The 22,289-nt window shown below is 42.9% G+C and overlaps 1 protein-coding gene across 1 annotated transcript in view; it reads left to right on the forward strand.

Moving 5' to 3' along the window:
• Positions 1-22,289, forward strand: part of ADAMTS18 (ADAM metallopeptidase with thrombospondin type 1 motif 18) — a 147,312-nt gene that overhangs the window by 64,583 nt on the left and 60,440 nt on the right. Inside the window, exons 2-9 of the mRNA XM_040253487.1 lie at positions 2,556-2,842; positions 5,386-5,579; positions 5,851-5,934; positions 7,437-7,596; positions 8,215-8,320; positions 10,386-10,523; positions 12,942-13,095; positions 22,150-22,245. Of these exons, the coding sequence (XP_040109421.1) occupies positions 2,581-2,842; positions 5,386-5,579; positions 5,851-5,934; positions 7,437-7,596; positions 8,215-8,320; positions 10,386-10,523; positions 12,942-13,095; positions 22,150-22,245 (1,194 nt within the window). The 5' untranslated portion in view covers positions 2,556-2,580. The remainder of the gene's footprint in view (positions 1-2,555; positions 2,843-5,385; positions 5,580-5,850; positions 5,935-7,436; positions 7,597-8,214; positions 8,321-10,385; positions 10,524-12,941; positions 13,096-22,149; positions 22,246-22,289) is intronic.

The following is a 22,289-nucleotide window of genomic DNA, read 5'->3' on the forward strand; positions in this document are numbered from 1 at the left end:
TCAGGTGAAAGCATTTGTTGATTCAAGAAGTCACAGAAGTGTCCTGTTCAGAACAGTAGGAAGGAGAGGAGGGCAGACCCAGCTGCCAGGCTCCAGATGGGGCAGATGATGGAGGAGTCTGGGACCTGGGGAAAGGGGATCAGGTCTGAGATGAACGTCAGCACGTGTGAGGTGAGCTGATGCTCTTGGCTGAGGATGCTGGTCGGTGTCGGGGGGCCGTAGTGGAGAAGACGAGGGCCATTTGGAAGATGTGATAGAGTGCTCAAACGAGGGAGGAGCGTGTCTGCAGCTTGGCACTGGGCTGGGCAGAGAGGGCTAACTGCGCTGAGATCCATCCTGAGTGAAGGTACAGCGTGGGGGCAGGATTTCTGGGGTCGTGAGATTTTACCTCCTCAAATTTTTGTTGCCGATTAATTGTCCCATCATCTCCTCGAGAGCATGAATGTGGACTGTTTCCTGACTTTCTGCCTCTTCTCTTCATGCCAAGGCCTGGATCTGGGCTATGAGTTAGATACTCAGCGTGTATCTGCTGAACAAAGGAAAGCGAAATGCTGGCCCAACAGACCATCAGGCGGTCTTTGTTCTTTGTCTGTTGGTGGGTTTGTTTTGTATCGTTTGGGGATGTTTTTTCGTTTTTTGGCAGCACTGCATGGTAGGTGGGATCTTAGTCTCTGACTGGGAATCAAGCCTCTGCCCCCTGCAATGGAAGTACAGACTCTTACCCACTGGACCACCAGGGAAATCCCCATGAGACAGTCTTTAAGAAGGCAGCAGACTCCTAAACTTCAAGGAAAATCAGGATCACACACACACATCTCGGGGCTCCTTTTAGGAGGGAGAAACTGGATCCTAACAGAGGGTTACAGTACGGCTTGGGGACACCCCTGGTGATACCCCCCACACCTCTCTCTGTTCCCTTGGTAACCTGCCCTCACCCCAGCACCCCCTTACATACTTGAATATTTATGTCTGACTCCCCAGTAGGCCGCATGCTCTGCGTGTGTATGCGTGTGTATTTCCTGCACAGGTGCGTGTTAGCCCTTACCCAAGTGTGTAGCACCTCGCTGGCGCTCAGTGAATGCGGGTTAATTCAATCACTCATCATCATCAGTCATCTAAACTGGGACTGAAAGTGTATAAAGGGTTTCTGCAGTGGTTGCTTTATCTCCCCTTATTAGGCGGTCTGGGCAGGAAAATTTCTCTCTGTTTTGCACCTGAGGAAGATAGGACTTAGGTCATAAACTCGTTTGTACATTGGGATAACCATTGAGGCAGTTTAAACAATTCTGATGTGTGAATCACAAGAGTCACTCTTGGATAGGATGGAATTCCGCCTGGGAGTGAGTGGCCCTGTATGTGTGTGTGCACATATTTAAGATCTGCAGGCATTCTTACGTTCAACAGAGTTTAACACCTCCTGGCCTGTGTTATGCCTGTGTACACACGTGCTAAATCGCTTCAGTCGTGTCTGACTCTTTGCAACCCCATGGACTGCAGCCCGCCAGGCTCCTCTGTCCATGGGATTCTCCAGGCAAGAATACTGGAGTGGGTTGCCACGCCCTCCTCCAGGGGATCTTCCCGAACCAGGGATCGAACCCGCGGCTCTTATGTCTCCTGCGTCGGCAAGTGGGTTCTTCACCACTAGGGCCAGCTGGGAAGCCCTGTGGCCTGTGTCAGTGCTTCTCAAGGGTTAACGGGCAGACAGATCACCCAGGGATCTACAGAAATTCTGAGTCAGCCGGTCTGGGGAGAGACCTGAGAGTCCACATTTCTAACCAGCGTGCTGGTGAGGCTGAAGCTGCTGGTCCATAGACCACACTTTTCGCAGCAGTGCCTGGGGATCAGGGAAATTCTGAACAAATGCAGAGAAGAGAGAGTACAACACATGTTGGGGGAAAGGCAGGCGTGTATTGTCTGAAATTTCAGGTACAAAGACATATTGTGCCGTGAACTTGAAAGTGGCGTTGTGATTGGATGGGCTTGTCCCGGTCTCCTCTTTCTTCCTGACTTAGCTCATCTGTCTGTCCATGTTGGTGTAACCCTTCAGATTCCCCAGACCCTCACTTGAAGATAACCAAGAGTCACTCACTCCTCTCTCTCCCATCCTTGCTAGTTCTTTTTTGGAGCACTTATGAAGTCAAGATGGAATGTCTCTGTTTTTGCTGTCTATACCATGAGCTCTTGGAGGGTGGGGCTGCTTTTAAATACATCACTGTGTCCAGTGTTGACTATGGTATCTGCCCAGAATGTCACATGACTCAGACCTTCAGTCCCAAACATTGAGATTAGCTGCCTAGAACAGAAGTTAATAGCCCCACTACGTAGAGAATTCTGGGTACCAATACTAGCTTTCCTACTTACTGTCTTAGCCTCAGTTTTCTCACCTGTGAAATGGGGGTAATAACAGTTGCAGCTGCTCATGGTGCAGAGAAAATGACACGGCCTGTGCCCAGTACTTAGGGCGGTGCCTGCACACAGGAAGTTGCTGAAAGTCTACACACTCAACACAGGGATGCAAGGAATCCCTAATGTTTCCTTTGTGTTTGGCTTTTTAGTCAGGCCTCATAAGGACACAAAAAAATGAGTTCCTCATCTCGCCATTACCTCACCTCCTGGCCCAGGAACACAACTACAGCTCCCCTGCAGGCCACCATCCCCACGTGCTGTACAAAAGGACAGCGGAGGAGAAGGTCCAGCGTTGCCAAGGCTACCTGCGCTCGGGCCGGAGCCCTGCGGGTCACCCCCCAAGTCACACTCCCCACACCTCTTGGAGTCCCGAGAGAGAACCGGACCATGGAAGGTTGCAAAAGCAGCATTTTTGTGGACGACGCAAGAAATGTATGTAAGGAAACCTTTTCTTGTTCTCTTCCTCTCTGGGCGCTCGACGGGTTTTCCCAAGCATCACTGGGTGTGCTGACTTTGCAGGATAAAACTGGGCTATGCTCAGCCCCCACTGAAGTTAATCTTGGAGATGAGCTAGAAATCACTCCTGTCAGACAAAAACTAGGTGATCCTTTTTTTTTTTTTTCAGTTAAACTGGAAAGATTTTTTCCCCTCTTTTTATATCTTTTTAATTGTATGTCCCAATATTATTATAGTTTCTGTATCTTTTCTGTATGAGAAAAGGACCTAGTCTTCCAAATGATGAGAGAGATCAGAGGTGAATTCTCAGGTGTGATTAGGTATTCCTTTTGAAGATTTGAATCTTCCCTGGTGGCTCAGATGGTGAAGAATCTGCCTGCAATGCAAGACACATGGGTTCAATCCCTGGGTCGGGAAGATCCCCTGGAGAAGGGATTGGCAGCCCACTCCAGATGCTGTTCTCTTACCTAGAGAATTCCATGGACAGAGGAGCCTGGCGGGCTACAGTCCCTGGGGTTGCAGAGAGTCAGGCATGACTGAGCAACTAACTCAACAGACTTCCCAGTTAACGAGAATATTGGCACCTGATCAGAGGTGGCGATGGAACATAGGAGGCCTTGGACTTGGCTTGTGACCTGGGCACAACCATCTTCATTTTCCATACCAGCAATGTCTGACAGAAATATAACATCAGCCCCATATATAATTTTAAATTTCCTAATAGCCACATTAAAAAATGCTTAAGTAGGTAAATTAGCATGAATGATATATTTTATCTACAAAATATCATCTCAGTATGTCATCAGTATAACCAATGAAGTACCAATTTAAATGATGTATTTTATATTCTTTTTCATATTAAATTTTAGAAATCTATTTAGTTTACACTTAGAGAACAATTCCAAATCAGACAGTAAATTCTCATCAGAAATGCTTAATCTATATCTAGATTTTATAAAACTTAAAGGTGAAAAGTAGACGTACACAGTAAAATTGTTCCATATATAAAGTTTTTTTCAATAGCTGAATCAAATACTGTCTTTTAAATACAAAATAAAATTAATAAAAATTAAACAAAATTTAAAATCCCATTCCTTCCGTGGTAGCAGCCGCATTTCAGAGTCTCAGGAGCCGTGAGCAGCCTGTGACTACATAGCTGGACAGAGCAGCTGGGTGGTACCCAGGAGCAGAGGAAGTGGGTGATCACTAGCAGTCATGAAAGACAGGGTCTAGCACTTTAATTGGTTTCGGGGATTTGGTATTACTGAAATATCCTTTTTAAGGAACATCTATTTGGCGTGAATTTGTAATACTAGTGGTATTAAGGATTAGTGATATTCACAGTGGCAATAACACATACTTGATATGAAATATAAAAGCTAATCTTTAAAGCAACTTTATGATTAGATATTATACTCATTTCACAGATAAGGAAACTGAAACTCAGAGTCATTTATCAAAATGGCCAATTGAGGTTTTAAATCGAGCTCTAAATGATTGATCATTTCATTTTTCTCTGTGGAGAGCTGACTTCGCTATAATGACTGTACCAGTTGTTACAGTATTAAATGGATCTATAGTACATACAGTCCTGAGCTTTCCCAGCCAGCAACCCTCGAATCTGTCACTGTCCATTAACTAAAGGGATGGGGCCTAATCTAACAGGTACTTTGAGGTCTCTGCTCAGACACTATGGCCAATATCCATGCCTGCACCTTATCTATTACAAAGCATTTAATAGAATTTAAAAATATCACTTCTGACCATTCTGTTTCCACAGCAACTAAATTAATATTGGGTCAAAGAGTCCTATTGACCACTTATTTTGTACTATATTAAAGTTTGTCTTGATGAAACAAGAACGTGGGCAGCATTCTACAGGATACATATTTGTAAACTTTAGTTAGAAAATAACATACAAACTGTATATAGAAAAAAAGGAGAAGGGGGCAGCAGAGGATGAGATGGTTGGATAGCATCACCAACTCAATGGACATGACATTGAGCAAATTCTGGGAGATGGTGAAGGACAGGGAATCCTGGCCTGCTGTAACCTATGGAGTTGCCGAGAGTCAGATATGACTTAGCCACTGAACAAGAACAGCAGCAATACAAAGTGTGATAATGAATTCAGAAGCAAAGGAAAATGTCTGTGTCTGCAGTTTCTAAGCAATCAAATACAATGCGCATCGTATGTTTTTAAAGATTCTTCCCACAATACCAATTTTTCTTGACCCACTCTTCCAGCTGGAATTGTAGCTTCTTTTCTTTGACTCTTTGGAGAGCCACTTTTGAGTTACTCAATCCGTTTGTCTGTCCCTCCATTGCACCTTCTCCTGAAAGAGTCTCTCTTGACCACAGATTAGGTCCAGAGTCCCAGAACAGGGGCCGTGGCATCTTCTGCCAGGAGATGAGTGAAGTGCTCGTTACGCGGTCTCCCTCCTCCCCCAGTTTAGACGTCTGTCTGTCTCCCCCGCTGGTCTCTGCTGACGGCCCTTCCAAATGCTCTTCTGTTCCTTTCAGATGCCCCTAAGCCTCCCACAGAGGACACCTATCTCAGGTTTGATGAATATGGGAGCTCAGGACGGCCCAGAAGGTCAGCTGGCAAGTCACAGAAGGGCCTCAACGTGGAAACCCTTGTGGTGGCAGACAAGAAGATGGTGGAGAAGCACGGCAAGGCCAACGTCACCACATACATTCTCACGGTCATGAACATGGTACGGAGACAGTCAGGACCCCGGCCCTCTGCCTCCCTGAGACAGCTCAGAATCATGGAATTCCCATGTGCAAGTTAAACAGCAGATGCAGCCACGTGATTGTATTGAAAAAAATTAAGTTGGAAGGAAAATTGGCTTCCTACATAAATATATTTGGGCAAATCAATGCATACTTGCTCATAAATATGTTTTATTGATCTTCCCTTGCAGTTTTGGAAATTAAAAAAAAATTTTTTTTTAACTTTTCTCTGATTTTAATTCATTGCAACAGGTTTCCAGCCTCTTTAAAGATGGGACCATTGGAAGTGATATAAACATTGTCGTGGTGAGCCTCATTCTTCTGGAACAAGAACCTGTAGGTGCCACACTTGATTTCTTTTTTCTCCACTCATTCTGCCATTCAGGGTACACTTAGCGAACACCTGCTATGTTGCCACCCCATGGAACTGTCATTAGAAATTCAACTTTGAAAATTTCAAATTACCCTCAAGGAAATACAATCCAATAGGGTTGAGTATTTAAATACTAAAACCTGACAAAATGATAATTTATATATAAACATACAATATATGTGTAGATATACAATGATATAAAATATGGTTAAAAGTGCATATGTAATATGGCTATGAAAAAGTAAAATGAATACAAAAAGTAGAATATAGGCATTATGAAATATTATGCAGGCTTCACAAGGAAAGTACATTTGGTAAGAGATTTAAATGTTAGCTGGATTTGGCAAGTTGGAGATTCTGGGTAATTACAAAAGGATATTTTGAAAATATACTGAAAATAAGTCATCCGAAAATTCAGGTAAATAGCTTACTGTCTCCCAGCACCACCTTAGGTACTACAGAAAATAAACAAGGGATATTTAACTGCCCTTGACTTAGTTACAGGGAGATGCAAGCAGAACAAGTGTTAACTTGTACAGCATCTCCTGCTTTGTGGTGTTTTGAATACAACTGTATTTTCTGAGGTGGGAGTTACCAATCTGACTATTTTTAAGTCCCCTGAGGCATTTTTCTCTTCATCTGTAAACCCAGTAATGAATGGACAAAGCAGAGAGTCAGAGGTGAGGCAAAAATGAATATAATTGCCAGATCTCTAGTGCTCCAGAGGTTAACAATGTATCAAATTATTCTTAGAATTTTGGAAAAGAAGAAAAGGTGTATGTTGTTTGGGAGATACTTCTAATTTACTACTTATACTGTTCCCAAGGACTCAAAGTCAGCAGCATCCTAATTCACTGATAATTAAGGGTTTTGTCTAAAAACTCTCAACTTGACCCAAGTTAATAGTTCTTAGGAAAAATTTGATTAAAAAATTTAAGAGTAGATCCTTGCTTACCCTTTAGAATATTGTAATTATTTGTTTCTTCATCCATTCAGTGAGCTTTCAGTTTATTGATTGTTGTGATGTGCTGAGCCCTTTCCTGGAAATTTTGACATAGGAGTAAGCAAGCCATGATCAGTTCTGTCCTCATGCTCAACTGAAGGACCCACTGAACTTTACCCCACTAAGTAATAGTTATGTTGTAAACGCAGTAACAGTTCTATAAAGCTGGTACCAGTGTGAGACGGACAAAGGTGCTTCTAACTGATGCCAGTTTATTTGTAATAGAAATACAACTGGTCACAAAGCACACTACCAAAACTCTGTGGTTACTTCCAATATTGTGAACATTTACCTGCAACCGTTTTAAACACCAATTCCATCCAACCTTAGCTCAAGTGTTTTCCCCTGTTGACCCTTCCCCCAGAAACGTGATGCTTCTGTGTTTGCCTGTACAAATGGAGTGATGCAACATTCTCACACCTGTCACACATCCACACTTTGATTTGTGCGGTTTTCCTGTAGGGAGGATTACTGATCAACCATCATGCAGACCAGTCTCTGAATAGTTTCTGTCAGTGGCAGTCTGCCCTCGTTGGAAAGAACGGCAAGAGGCATGACCATGCTATCTTACTCACGGGATTTGATATCTGTTCCTGGAAGAATGAACCATGTGACACTCTAGGTATGATATGAACACGTACTTCATGCACACCCATGTCAGCTAAAAACACAGGCTGGAAACTTTCTGTTGGGTGAGTGGCTCTGGGGTTTCTTATTAAGGAGATAATCTTTAAATTGTGGAGTATCCTCATTGTACCCTCTCTGAATATTGTTCTGTTTAACTGAACAGTGTGGAATGGGGGCCCCTTTACTTTATTCCTGTTGTGTTTTTTTTTTTTATTAAACTTTGTAATGATCCTGCAGGCATGAGATCAATTATCGTTTAACTACACAAGTTGTAAGTTATTCCCAAAGCATCTTGAGTGCAGAGCTGGATAGCTGAAAAGAGCCTGCCTAGTCTCTGTGGCATTCAACTGTGCCCCTAAGTAAGCATGCTTTTTAAAAAAAGTTATTTGAACTTTGAAGGACTCAGCTGAAAGTATCTTTAAAAAGAAACAAAGTGTTAAGTTCTACTCTTATCTATAAGAGAGGACAGAGAGCCATATACCTTTAGCCTTTTTTCTGCAACAACAACAACAAAAAAACCCAATCATCTTTTAAACTAAAAGTGTGCACAGCATTTGGACATCAGAAATGATCAGGAGTGTTTCCTTTGGATTTGAAATTGCTCTCTCAACAGGGTTCGCCCCCATCAGTGGGATGTGCAGCAAGTACCGAAGCTGTACCATCAATGAGGACACAGGGCTTGGCCTGGCCTTCACCATCGCTCATGAGTCAGGGCACAAGTAAGTGACCCCTCGATGCACCGCTTTATATGAAAGCCAGTTGGGTGGTTCATTGGCTTTGCTCTATGATTATTACCGATCTGGGTGGAATAAATAGGACACATCTTATATAAGGTTTATGATAGTACTTGACTGTTTTTTCCATTTGTGGAAGTTGCTCAGTCGTGTCTGACTCTTTGAGACCCCATAGACTGGAGCCCGCGGGCTCCTCAGTCCATGCAGTTCTCCAGGCCAGAATACTGGAGTGGGTAGCTGTTCCCTTCTCCTTGGGATCTTCCAAACCCAGGTCTCCCACATTGCAGGCAGGTTCTTTACCATCTGAGCCACCAGGGAAGCCCCTGAATACTGGAGTGGGTAGCCTATCTCTACTCCAGGGGATCTTCCCAACCCAGGAATTGAATCAGGGTCTCCTGCAATGCAGGCAGATTCTTTACCAGCTGAGCTACCAGGGAAGATCACACTTGACTGAAAGAAGGGCCCAAACAAAGGCCAGTCATTGTCAAGGCTCTTGTTGAACAACATGTGATAGTTGTTGGATACTTGGTATTCCATTGTGTGTGTAAATGGACTTTGCTGTTGTTCAGACTGTAAGTAACGTGGCCTAATAGTTAAATTATGAAGGAGACAAGTCATAAGATTTTGATAAAACTTTTGACATGTACCAAAGAAAATGCATATTATCTTCTGATAGGCTGTCAAATCAAAGTTAGGAAATTTAAAAAAAATTTAAGCTCAAAATCCAATTCAATTGGATTTCTTATATCTGGAAAACTACACTAAGGTGCTGCTTTAATGACCTTTTCCTCTTAGAGGAATGGCCTTGATCTCTCCCCATCTTATCCCCATTTCTGTGACTCTTCCTCTTTCCTTTGGTGCTTTGTACATAAATTTCCCTCTGCTTTTGACTTTCACGAATATATTTAGAAAGACTGTCTCCCAAACAAACCCCTTAGCTTCTTGGTTAGGTACAAAGAAGAACCGAACTGGGCAAAGTGGAGCTTGGGAAACTGCTTTCCCTGAGTGTATGTTGAGGTTAATAAGTACCTATGTGTGGACCCATCACCTCCAATACCGTGTATTAACCCGTGTATGTTGAATCTAGGAAAGTAGCAGAGATCTTAGTTTTTACAAAGCCGAAATAGAGACATAGATGATGTAGAGAACAAATGTATGGACACCCAGGGGGAAGAGGCAGTGAGATGAACTGGGAGACTGAATTGATGTATGCACACCGCTGAGGATAAAACAGACAACTAGGGGACCCCTACTCAGTGCTCTACGGTGACCTAAAAGGGAAGGAAACCTAAAAAAGAGGGGACATGTGTATACGTATAGCTGATTCACTTTACAGTAAATACTAACACAGTATTGTGAAGCAACCAGTAAAAATTAATTAAAAAAATTTTTTTAAATCCCTGGGGCCCTTACTGATCAGCTCACAGTATATAGCCATCCTGCCATTACTAACCTGATAAATTGAGAGGAATGATGGGAAAATGGCTGGTTTGTAGACGAGAGTCACAACAGAATCGTTGTTGTTATTCAGTCATATCTAACTCTTTGCAACCCCATGGGCTGCAGCACATCAGGCTTCCCTGTCCTTCACTAATCTCCTGAGCTTACTCAGACTCATGTCCATTGAGTCGGTGATGCCATCCAACCATCTCATCCTCTGTCAGCTGCTTCTCCTTGCGCCTTCAATCTTTCCCAGCATCAGGGTCTTTTCCAATGAGTAGCCTCTTCGCTTCAGGTAGCCAAAAGTGTTGGAGTTTCAGCTTCAGCATCAGTCCTTCCAATGAATATTCAGGGTTGATTTCCTTTAGGATGGACTGGTTGGATCTCCTTGCAGTCCAGGGAACTCTCAAGAGTCTTCTCCAGCACCACAGTTCAAAAGCATCACTTCTTCGGCGCTCAGTCTTCTTTATGGTCCAGCTCTCTTTTCTTACAGTTTCAGTAACTCTGTCCCTCACTTGGGTTCCCTGATTCTCAGTACACCTTTTTCGTCCTCTGCTTATAGTTTGGAAAATGGGTTCACGGAAGCCTTTCTGTTTGCTTTCTGTCTTAGTTTCGGCATGGTTCATGATGGAGAAGGCAACCCCTGCAGGAAAACGGAAGGCAACATCATGTCACCCACGCTGACCGGAAACAATGGTGTGTTTTCATGGTCTTCGTGCAGCCGGCAGTACCTCAAGAAATTCCTTAGGTAAGAAGACAGGCCAGAGCCAAGGGCGCTCCCAGGTTCGGAGGAGTGACCGTGCATGGTACTCAGTAGACATGAAAACAAGTACTTGGTGGGTTGATGATGATGATGATATTGTCATGACTGTGGCTGAAAAAAATACATGGAAGGCCTAATACTGTGTTACATGTTCTCCACATAATGCCTCAGTCAGTCCTCACATCAGTCCTATTATTATCCTCATTTTAGAGTTGAGGAAATTGAGTCTTAGGGTGGTTAATAGTGTTACTGAAGGTTCTACAGCTGGTAAATTGAGGACAAAAGACACACTTAGATCTGTTATGATTCCAAAATCTGTGCTTAGAACTGTCTCCTCTAAGACATCCAGAGGTTGCTGGGTATATTATCTTTTTATTGTGACTGATTATTTTAATCTAGTCAATCAACTCGGTCATAAGAGTATTAAAAGTACTAAAATAGTATGCAAGACAGCAAAAAAGACACAGATGTGTATAGCGGACTTTTGGACTCAGAGGGAGAGGGAGAGGGTGAGATGATTTGGGAGAATGGCATTGAAACATGTATAATATCATGTAAGAATCGAATCGCCAGTCTATGTCCGATGCAGGATACGGCATGCTTGGGGCTGGTACACGGGGATGACCCAGAGAGATGTTGTGGGGAGGGGGGGTGGGAGGGGGGTTCATGTTTGGGAACACATGTACACCGTGGTGGATTCATGTCAATGTATGGCAAAACCAATACAGAATTGTAAAGTAAAATAAAAAATAAATAAATAATAAAAAAAATAAAAGTACTAAAATAGAGTGTTTGTTTTGCAATGAATGGAGCATTGTGGTGATTGGCTATTTTGTGTGAAATGGCCAGGAGCTAACTCGGTGTCCAAAAGACATCCAAAGGGCATGAAAGCTATGTAAAATTCCTCCAGTAACTCAGAACTCCTGGATTTATTTTATTAGTAAAATGGGAGTTAGGAATCTGTTTGATTGGTATTAAATGATGAACACCAGCTTGAAACTCTTTGAAGTTTCCTTTGATTTTATTAAATATAATACCTATTTAACCATTTGGACATTATACAACACTAGAGGCATTAGACATGTATGTATGTATCTCATTTTTCATATGTGTGTAGATATACCTTGTTAATCTATGTTGACGCACAAGAACACTCAGGTTCTAAAGGCATCTCCTCTTGACTGGGTATTAGGGAAACTAACCAAGTTTCTTTGGGAATTGATATTCTTAATACTTTTTCTTTAACCTGTACCATTGCATATTATTTGCAGATGTTTACAGAATTAGCCATATACACAGGCAAGGATGATTCAGTGGAAGGATGTCAAACCAAACGATGCCCCAAAGGACAGTGAGATATTGACAAAGCTTTTGTTATGTGACTTTGTCACATAGGAGATTTTCTTACTAGTTTTCAATTTATGGTCTGGGGCCTAAAGTTACCTTTCCTATCTCATGTGAGAATGAAATCAATAAATATGATAAATCAAGGTCAACTTAGTATAAATTGAATTTCTTACTATAAATTGAATGTCACGAATATGATATAGTTAAATTCTTTTGGCTGATGATGACAATAAGAACAACAAAAGCTAACTTTGAATGCTTCCTGTGCTGTGTTGAGCGTGTCACTTTGTCTTGCTTGATCTGTGAACAACTCTTACAGAAGTCAGATTACGTTAGTAATCAGATATGTAAGAGTTGGTCATATCGGCTTGGTTGACTAGGACCCCCATCTGTCTGACTCCAAAGTCATGTGTAACCACCATGCTGTTTTATCTCTAGTTTAATTATTTAAATAAGTGGAGATAAGGTGCATGAAAATCCATCCCATTTGGACTGTGTTTATTTCCAACACATCCCAGTTCAGTATACCTCGGGGAGATTGTTCTGCTTTGTTCCCATTGTATCCTTTCTCCTGATTTCTTTCAAAAACCTTATTCATTTGTTGCTCATAAAGATTACTGGAGGTAAAATATATCTTCGACCACACCCCATTATCTGTTTAAAACAAACACAGCATGACTTTCAACTTTGTGGAGACAGGTAATTGTCTCTAGTTTATTTAAATTATGACTTTAGTACTCACCACAGAGCAGGCACTCAGTAAAAATTTGTTGAATATTGTTGAATGAGACTGTTGGGGAAAGTTGACGTTTCCCATCTCCTTGCAGGTCAAGTTTAACCAATCAGATACCTGTAACTTCCAGTCCCACGTAAACACTTTGTGGTCCTGTAAATTTCATTTTCTTAGACAGGACAGGACTCACTCTTAATTTTAAGCGTGTGCCTATTGCTTTGCCATGTTACATTTTCCTTTGCGTGAACGCATTCAGAAGTATAATGTTCTGTGTGGTGAGATCACAGATAAACATGGTAACTAATAAGGATGTGTTATTGCAGCACTCCTCAGGCTGGGTGTCTGGTGGATGAGCCCAAGCAAACAGGACAGTATAAATATCCAGACAAACTACCAGGACAGATTTACGATGCTGACACACAGTGCAAGTGGCAGTTTGGAGCCAAAGCCAAGTTATGCAGCCTTGGTTTTGTGAAGGTATGTTTGCTTGTGATTTCAAACTTACTAAGATTCTATCGTGTGTCTGTGTACCTAACAGAAGTATAAACATTTGGTTTGCTAAGGCCAAGGGTTAGAGTCTGGGTTACCTCTGAAATGTCATTTGTTTGGCGTGATAATTAAGTGGCAATTTTACTGTCAATGAATTATCCAGACTTATCCCCTGTAGACCACGCCTGGTTTAAATACCAAATTCCTCCTCTGTAGACAACGATTTTATCACAAGTAGTAAATCTGGATACAATGGCTTTCACCTAATGCTCATAACTAATTTTGTTCATTTTGTTGTGTTTCATGCTCTTATTTTTTTAATTAATGAGTTTAATTGGAGGATAATTACTTTACAATTTTGTGATGGGCTTTAGCATACATCATCACGAAACAGCCGCAGATATGCGTGTGTCCCCCCATCCTGAACCCCTCCTCCCACCTCCCTCCCTACCCTATCCCTCTGGGTTGTCCCAGAGCACCAGCTTTGGGTGCCTTGCTGCATGCACAGAACTTGCTCTGGTCATCTATTTCACGTATGGAAATGTACATGCTTCAGTGTTATTCTCTTAAATCATCCTACCCTCGCCTTTAGTGTAATTCATATAAGACCATCACCCCTTCAAAATGCATACATATACCTTTTACAGTAATATGAACATGATCTTTGGCAGCTAACTTCTTTTGGTATGTAAAAATTCAAGGTGTATCTTGAGTAATTTTAAGATTACTCAAGATTACTCAAGATTTTTGGGTAAAGTCTTTCTTTCAAGGAACATTTACCTGTTTTATAAATAAGTTTGTATTATTTTTTTTAGATTCTGCATATAAGTGATATCATATGATATTTGTCTTTCTCTGGCTTACTTCACTTAGTATGATAAACTTCCCAGGTGGTCCAGTGTTAAAGAATCTGCCTACCAAATGCAGGAGACCCAAGAGACATGGGTTTGATCCCTGGGTCGGAAAGATCCCCTGGAGTAGGAAATGGCAATCCACTCTAGTATTCTTGCCTGGAGAATCCCCACGGACAGAGGAGCCTGGTAGGTTATAGTCCATGGGATCACAAAGAGTCAGACACAACTGAGCGACTAAGCACAGCACAGTATATGATAATCTCTAGGTCCGTCTGTGTTGTTGCAAATGGCACTACTTCATCTTTTTTTAATGGCTAAGTAATATTCCATTATGTATACACATACCACATCTTCTTTATCCATTCATCTTTGCTGCACACCTGAAAATAACACATTGTTAATCAACTGTGAAAGTGAAAGTTGCTCAGTCGTGCCCGACTCTTTGCGTCCCCATGGACTATACAGTCCTTGGAATGTGCCTCTGTCCATGCAATTCCCCAGGCCAGAATACTGGAGTGGGTAGCGGTTCCCTTCTCCAGGGGATCTTCCCAACCCAGGGATCGAACCCAGGTCTCCTGCATTGCAGGTGGATTCTTACCAGCTGAGCCACCAGGGAAGCCCAAGAATACGGGAGTGGGTCGCCTATCCCATCGCCAGGGGCCCTTCCTGATCCAGGAATCGAATTAGGGTGTTAATCAACTATACACCAATATAAAATTTAAAATTAAAAAAAGGAAGATGTATCTTTCTATGAAAAAGATACATGGGAAAAAGCAAAAGTCCAGGAGGTAGAAAGGGGAGAAACATTCTTTTAATTCATCAACAACCAGGCCACTGAACATCTCAATATCACTAAAAAGTAGAATCATTTTTAAGTTGGTTGCTTCCTAGTATCCAAAGAGAAATGTGGAAATCCTGGGTGTCTGGAGACCTGGAAATTATGGAGATTGGCAGCTGCCCTTCCCATCTCTGTGTCTGTTCCCTCCCCTCCTCTCTCCTCTCTCTTCTTTTCCTCTACCACCGTTCCCACCATGAGCAGCACCACCACTGCCCATCACTCTGTAGCAACTGCTCATCAAGCCTCTGCTCCACACGGTGTTCTGCTTAGAGACATATTTCACTTTTCCTCAACCTTCACAAAAGCCTTTTGAAGGGAGAATCATCACCTGCTTTTTAACTGGGGCTCAGAGAATTCCATTTGCCCAAAGCCACACAACTTTTAAATGGCAGAGGTTAAACAAATCTCCTCACCCATACTGATGAGTATGGGTGCTTCCTCCTCATTAGGTAATACCAGTGTTTCCTAAACTTCAGCATTAACATTCAGTCCTTAAGAACTACTTTTATTAGTTGTGCCATATCTCTGTATGATGACTCACTTGTTGCTTTTTTATGAATCAACCCACTTGAAAAAAAACAGAAGTCCAGTCCTAAGAAATAATAACCCCCAAATCACCGGTTTGATATGGGATTACGTGTGTTTCTAATGCAACTTAAGTGCATAACTATTAGAAAAATGTATGCATACACCAGCCACATTTTTTTTTTGTATATCCTCCATGGTGCATGGGTCTTAATTTGGCAAACACTAGTCTATCATATGTATAAATTAACAAATTCACAATCACTTCTAACTAAGGGGAAGCTTTTGGCAGAAAAAAGTAGCCATTCTTTTCTTGGAAAAAGCTTATCCGCTAACTTTGTCTCTTGTCATTCCATTCTTAAAGGTATTGCTAGCTTATTCCTTTGCTAATTGTATGTGCAGCACTAAATATGCCACAAATGCACAAAGGTAATGACTTTGATTTTCCTTAGAAATATAAAATGAACTCGTAAAATTACTAGTGGGAACTCTTTGGTGGGCCAATGGTTAGAGCTATTCATTTTCACTGTCAAGGGTGTTGATTCAATCCTTGACTGGGGGACTAAGATCCTGAAAGGCACACTATGCAGCCAAAAATAATAATAATAATAATAATAACTGTCATTACTTGAGGATCATATATTCAACAAGCATTTGTCAGATGCCTGTGCAAAGTTTAAACAACTATCCTGAAGTTATAGATCTTTCTCTGGAACCAAACCGTATTTTTGAAAGATAGCGTCTCAGTGTGATGGTGTTTCCTAGGTAGTGGTGCAGAGGCATGTGGAAGTTCTAGACTAAAAGACTACAGAAACTGAAGAAAGGCACAGACGTAGGGGTGTCTGGAGGGGTCGGAAGACCTGATATACAAATATCAAATCATTGTGTTGTATGTGTGTTCAGTTGGGTCTGACTGTGACACCCTGGACTGTAGCCCGCCAGGCTCCTCTATCCATGGGATTCTCCAGGCAAGAATACTGGAGTGGGTTGCCATTCCCTTCTCCAGGGGATCTTCCCGACCCAGGGATCAAACCCACGTCTCTTGTGTCTCCTGCACTGGCAAGCAGATTCCTTATCACCTGGGAATCCCATATGTCAGTTATTTTGTAGTTGTTGTTCATTCACTCAGTCCTGTCCGACTCTTTGTGACCCCATGAACTGTAGCACGCCAGGCATCCCTGTCCCTCACCATCTCCTGGAGTTTGCTCAAACTCATGTCCATTGAGTTGGTGATGCCATCTAACCATCTCATCCTCTGTCGTCCCCTTTTCCTCCTGCCTTCATTCTTTCCTACCATTAGGGTCTTTTCTGGTGAGTTAGCTCTTCGCATCAGGTGGCCAAAGTATTGGAGCTTCAGCTTCAGCATCAGTCCTTCTAATGAATATTCAGGATTTACTTCCCTTAGGATTGACTGGTTTGATCTCCTTGCAGTCCAAGGGACTCTCAAGAGTCTTCTCCAACACCACAGTTCAAAAGCATCAATTCTTTGGTGCTCAGCTTTCTTTATAGTCCCACACTCACATCCATACATGACTACTGGAAAAACCATAGATTTGACGAGGCAGACCTTTGTTGGCAAAGTAATGTCTCTGCTTTTTAATATGCTGTCTGGGTTTGTCATAGCTTTTCTTCCAAGGAGCAAGCATCTTTTAATTTCATGGCTGCAGTCACCATCTGCAGTGATTTGGGGACCCAAGAAAATAAAATCTGTCACTGTTTCCATTGTTTCCCCATCTATTTGCCATGAAGTGGTATATCAGTTATACCCCCAGTAAAAAATTATTTCAAAAAGAATTTGACGTTGGGAGGAATAAAGAGAAACTTTCTAGTATCTAAATACAGCTACTTTGCAATCTATTAAATTTACTACATCACATTTCAACTTCTAGTAACTCTCGCAGGGACTTAGATTCCAGCTGTATTGATGAGCTTGTAAGTTTCTCAGGCATTTCCTGGTTCCGTGTCCACAGGTCTTTGTGTGCTTTCCATCCTGAAATGCTGCATGGCCATGAGGACAAGTATCTCTCATTTTTTTATTACTATTGTTAAAGATTCAGCTCAAATATTACCTCCATTTTTCCCCCAAGGAAACTTAAACTCCACTTTCCCTGAGCTCTGTTTTCACCCTTTATGTCATCTTCATAGACCTGTGATCCTAATATTTTAACTGTCGGTGTATATCTCTTGCCTCAATAGATAGAGTGTCTGCAATGCCTGTCATGTACCTGAGTATTAGCAGATACTCAGTAATTGCTTATTGGATTTACAATGATAATCAAAGTCCATGTATTTCTTGTGGCTGTTCCACATAGCATGTGGGATCTTAGTTCCCTGAGCAGGGATCGAACCCACGTCCTCTGTATTGGGAGCATGAAATCTTAACCCTCGGACTACCAAGGAAGTCTGATCAAAGCCCACGTATTGTTAGCACTCCCATTTTCAGAACATGGACGATTTCGCCTCCATCTCTTTCTCATCACTCCTCAAGGAAGCAGGAGTGGCCTCTTGGAGAAAGAGAGGAACCAAAGATGACCCTGGGGCTTGAGGGGCTTGTGCAGCTAATAAGATGGGGGTGTCATAAATGAGCTGCTGAAGGCTGAACGTGGAACAGATTTGGGGGGACAGCTGGGGAATTGTGTTTCGGTTGTATTAAATTTGAGATGCTTGATAAAGTTGGATTGGCAGAGACCTTTAAGCTTTGTGCACCTCATACTTCCCTTAAAGGGGCGTCTGATCATTAGACACAGTAGGAGAAGGTGGGCCCTAGGGACCAGAGAGAACAACGGACAGCACTGAGACTCTTTCCTTAAAAGTCACATCCAGGCAACACGAGGCCTTTGGGGTCTCCATGGTTATTTTGTTCCCCTTAAATTATGACTTAAGTCTAAGGAATTATAGATAAGGAAAAGTTAGATGAATAGGCTGAACAAATAAAAAGAGGTAAGAACAAGGAAAAAGTGCAGACTCTGATTTCTGTTTCTCTTGAAAGGAAGCCTGCTCCGAAGGCTCTGGGTCGTCAGAGCGCGTCGTTGGCTATAATTACACTTGACTTCTGTGCTCCACCACAAAAGAAATAACGTGTTTGCACAGCCTGTCGTATTTCACTCTGGAATCCCTGTGTCTCTGTGTTTGGCTTGATGTTCCCGGTCTCCTCCGGCTGCCCCTTTTCTTCGGCCCTGTGGCTTGGCGTTGGCCAGGGAATGGGGCCTCCACTGCTTTGGTCCACTCTGGGGCCATTTTTGTGGCTGGCTCTGGGTGTGGGTTATGGCTTGACCTGGGCTGTAAGACAGAAAGCAGTTTAATTCTGAAAGCCTTTCTCGCTGCAGCTTTGTTTCCGTGGTGACCTCCCATCCCTCTGTTTTGATAGAGATGGGTTTTTTCCACCTTAACTGGTCCCTCTTGGATCCAGGGTGACCCAGATGGGAATGCATGGAGATGGTAAACTTCATCCATCTGGTAGGAAGGCTGCCTCGTGCTTTCTGCTAATGTCAGTGACAGGTCCATTTCCATGGGAAACGTTTCCATGTTGTGTCTTATGAGCTGTGTTGAGATTTGGAAATACTTTGTGCAAGCATGCTAAGTCACTTCAGTCGTGTCCAACTCTTTGTGACCCCACAGACTGTAGCCCACCAGGCTCCTCTGTCCATGGGATTCTTCAGGCAAGAGTACTGGAATAGTTTGCCATGCCCTCCTCCAGGAGATCTTCTCAACCCAGGGATCAAGAGGTCCTTCCCTTCTCTTTTTAAGAGACACGTTATACAACCCACAAGACGAGGCTCATTGCCTGCACCTCCTGTTTCCCTATGTTTTCTGTCTAATGGAACACTTTTGTTGTGAAAGATTTCTAAGTATGTTCTTGCCATGTTTTTCTAACCATGGAATCTCTGTTAACTGGAATGCTTGGAGAATTGGGTGCCTGGGTCATTGAATTTTCAGGGCTCCAACAAGTGACCATAAAAATCATGCTGTTTCCTCCCTCGTTGTTAATGTTTTCCCCAAAATGGACCTTGGTCAATAGAATGTGGCAAATGAAACAGAATGACTCTGGTGATTCATGATTTTGACCTTCCGTTTATGATGTCATTCTGAAAAGCAAGTTTACCTTTTGAACTGGAAGGAATCTGGTTCAGGCACTTTACTTTATAAGTAGACAGTCAAGGGGTAGAGAAGTTGAGAGCTTTTTGACATCAGTTCAGTTCAGTTCAGTTCAGTCACTCAGTCATGTCCGACTCTTCGCGACCCCATGAATTGCAGCACGCCAGGCCTCCCTGTCCATCACCAACTCCCAGAGTTCACTCAGACGCACGTCCATCGAGTCGGTGATGCCATCCAGCCATCTCATCCTCTGTCGTCCCCTTCTCCTCCTGCCCCCAATCCCTCCCAGCATCAGAGTCTTTTCCAATGAGTCAACTCTTCGCATGAGGTGGCCAAAGTGCTGGAGTTTCAGCTTTAGCATCATTCCTTCCAAAGAAATCCCAGGGCTGATCTCCTTCAGAATGGACTGGTTGGATCTCCTTGCAGTCCAGGGGACTCTCAAGAGTCTTCTCCAACACCACAGTTCAAAAGCATCAATTCTTCGGTGCTCAGCATTCTTCACAATCCAACACTTACATCCATACATGACCACAGGAAACACTATAGCCTTGACTAGACGGACCTTAGTCGGCAAAGTAATGTCTCTGCTTTTGAATATACTGTCTAGGTTGGTCATAACTTTTCTTCCAAGGAGCAAGCATCTTTTAATTTCATGGCTGCAGTCACCATCTGCAGTGATTTTGGAGTCCCCCCCAAAAAATGTCTGACACTGTTTCCACTGTTTCCCCATCTATTTCCCATGAAGTGATGGGACCAGATGCCATGATCTTCATTTTCTGAATGTTGAACTTTAGGCCAACTTTTTCACTCTCCACTTTCACTTTCATCAAGAGGCTTTTTAGCTCCTCTTCACTTTCTGCCATAAGGGTGGTGTCATCTGCATATCTGAGGTGATTGATATTTCTCCTGGCAATCTTGATTCCAGCTTGTGCTTCTTCCAGCCCAGCGTTTCTCAGGATGTACTCTGCATAGAAGTTAAATAAGCAGGGTTGGTAGTAAATGCAGATCCAGTGTGGTGGTCAAGGACCCAGACTCTGGAATCTGGCCCTTTTGCCACTTACCAGCTTGGTGACATGACAGCTTGAGGGTGTCCAGCATCTTACTCAGTTCCCTCATCTAAACGAGTTGATATAGGGCAGTGGCCCCCAGCCTTTTAGGCATGAGGGACTGGTTTCGTGGAAGACAATCTTTCCATGGAGCAGGGCAGTGGCAAGGGCGTAGATTCAGGATGATTCAAGCACATTGCATTTATTGTGCTCGTATGAGAATCTAATGTCACCACTGACCTGACTGGAGGCAGAGATCAAGCCGTAATGAGCATGATGGGAGCAGCTGTAAACACAGATGAGGCTTCGCTCACTCACCGCAGCTCACATCCTGCTGTGCATCCCAGGTCCTAACAGGCCTGTACTGGTCCGTGCCCTGGGGCTTGGGGGTCCCAATGTGAAGGACTAGTGTCCACCACTAAATGACTTTAATGACAGTAATCATTACCTGCGGCTGCTGTAATCAGTTTCCATGAACTGACTGAGTTAAAACAGCTCAAATGTATTTTATTGCAGTTCTGGAGGCAGACCTCTAAAATGCATCACACTGGTCTAACGTCAAGAGTTGGTGAGGTTGTGCTCCTTCTGGAAACTCTAGAAGAGCAGGCATTTTCTTGCCTTCTCCAGCCCCCCAAAGCTGCTTGTATCCCTTGATTCATGGCCTCCTCCTCCCTCTTCAAAAGCCTCCCTGAGTGCTCCCCATAGTGCCATCTCTTTGGTTCTCTTCTGGCACCCTCTTCTCTGTTTAAGGACCCTTGTGATTACCTAGGGTCCATCTGGAAAATCTAAGACCATCTCCATCCCAAAGGCAATGGATTAACACCATCAATTTAATTTGCAACTTTAGTTCTCCTTTGCTATATCACCTAGGACAGTCACAGGTTCCTGGAAGTAGGATGTGGTTGTTTGCATGGGGGGAGGGATCATTCTGCCTAGTACAATCCAGCTTGTTGTTGTTTAGTCACTCAGTTGTGTCCGACTCTGCGATCCCGTGAACTGTAGCCCGCCAGGCTCCTCAGTCCATGGGATTTCCCAGGCAAGAACACTGGAGTGGGGTGCCATGTCCTTCTCCCATCTTCTGCCATTCTTCTCAAGCAAATAAATTAGCTTGAGAGTTAATTTATCTCATAGGTCTGGTGTAAGAATGAAGTTGTCCAAATGCTTGAAAGTTATAAAGGTCAAGAAGGCAATGGTGATGACACTTCTATCCTTGGGAATAACCCTTCTGAGGCAAGTGCTGATTTTATCACTTATTTACAGATGAGGAAACTGCCGTTTAAAGGGCTTCTATAGCTTGTTCATAGGTCATGCGACCTGGGGAATACAGGACAAGGCTTTGAATCAGAGTTGCATTAATGCGGTCTTGATCTGTTCTGCTTTGACGATGATAGTGGTGATGATGGTGGTATGCCGAATCTCTTAGTTAAAAGTGTCTAAATTAGCTATTGTTACCTCCTAGTCCTTACCAAACACATACGAATATACAGATAATGTAGAAATGTCCTGCTTCTACGTTTGCTAGGATGTTTTACCAGTTACTTTGCCACCGCTAACTTTATTTGCCTCTCCTTTCCAGATAACATCCCATTTCAGCCACCTCAAAACAGAATATGGTGTACAACAGCTTTGGATATTTTAATTTTTATTGTATCATCACACTTACCAGCTCCTTCTTTCCTTTCAGGACATTTGCAAATCCCTTTGGTGCCACCGAGTGGGCCACAGGTGTGAGACCAAGTTCATGCCTGCCGCGGAAGGGACCGTTTGTGGCTTGAGTATGGTAAACTGCATACTTGCTAGTTTTTAGTTCTAGAGACTTAATAA

This window comes from Oryx dammah, unplaced genomic scaffold (assembly GCF_014754425.2).
Source record: "Oryx dammah isolate SB20612 unplaced genomic scaffold, SCBI_Odam_1.1 HiC_scaffold_13, whole genome shotgun sequence".
In the NCBI taxonomy this organism is placed as follows: Eukaryota; Metazoa; Chordata; class Mammalia; order Artiodactyla; family Bovidae; genus Oryx; species Oryx dammah.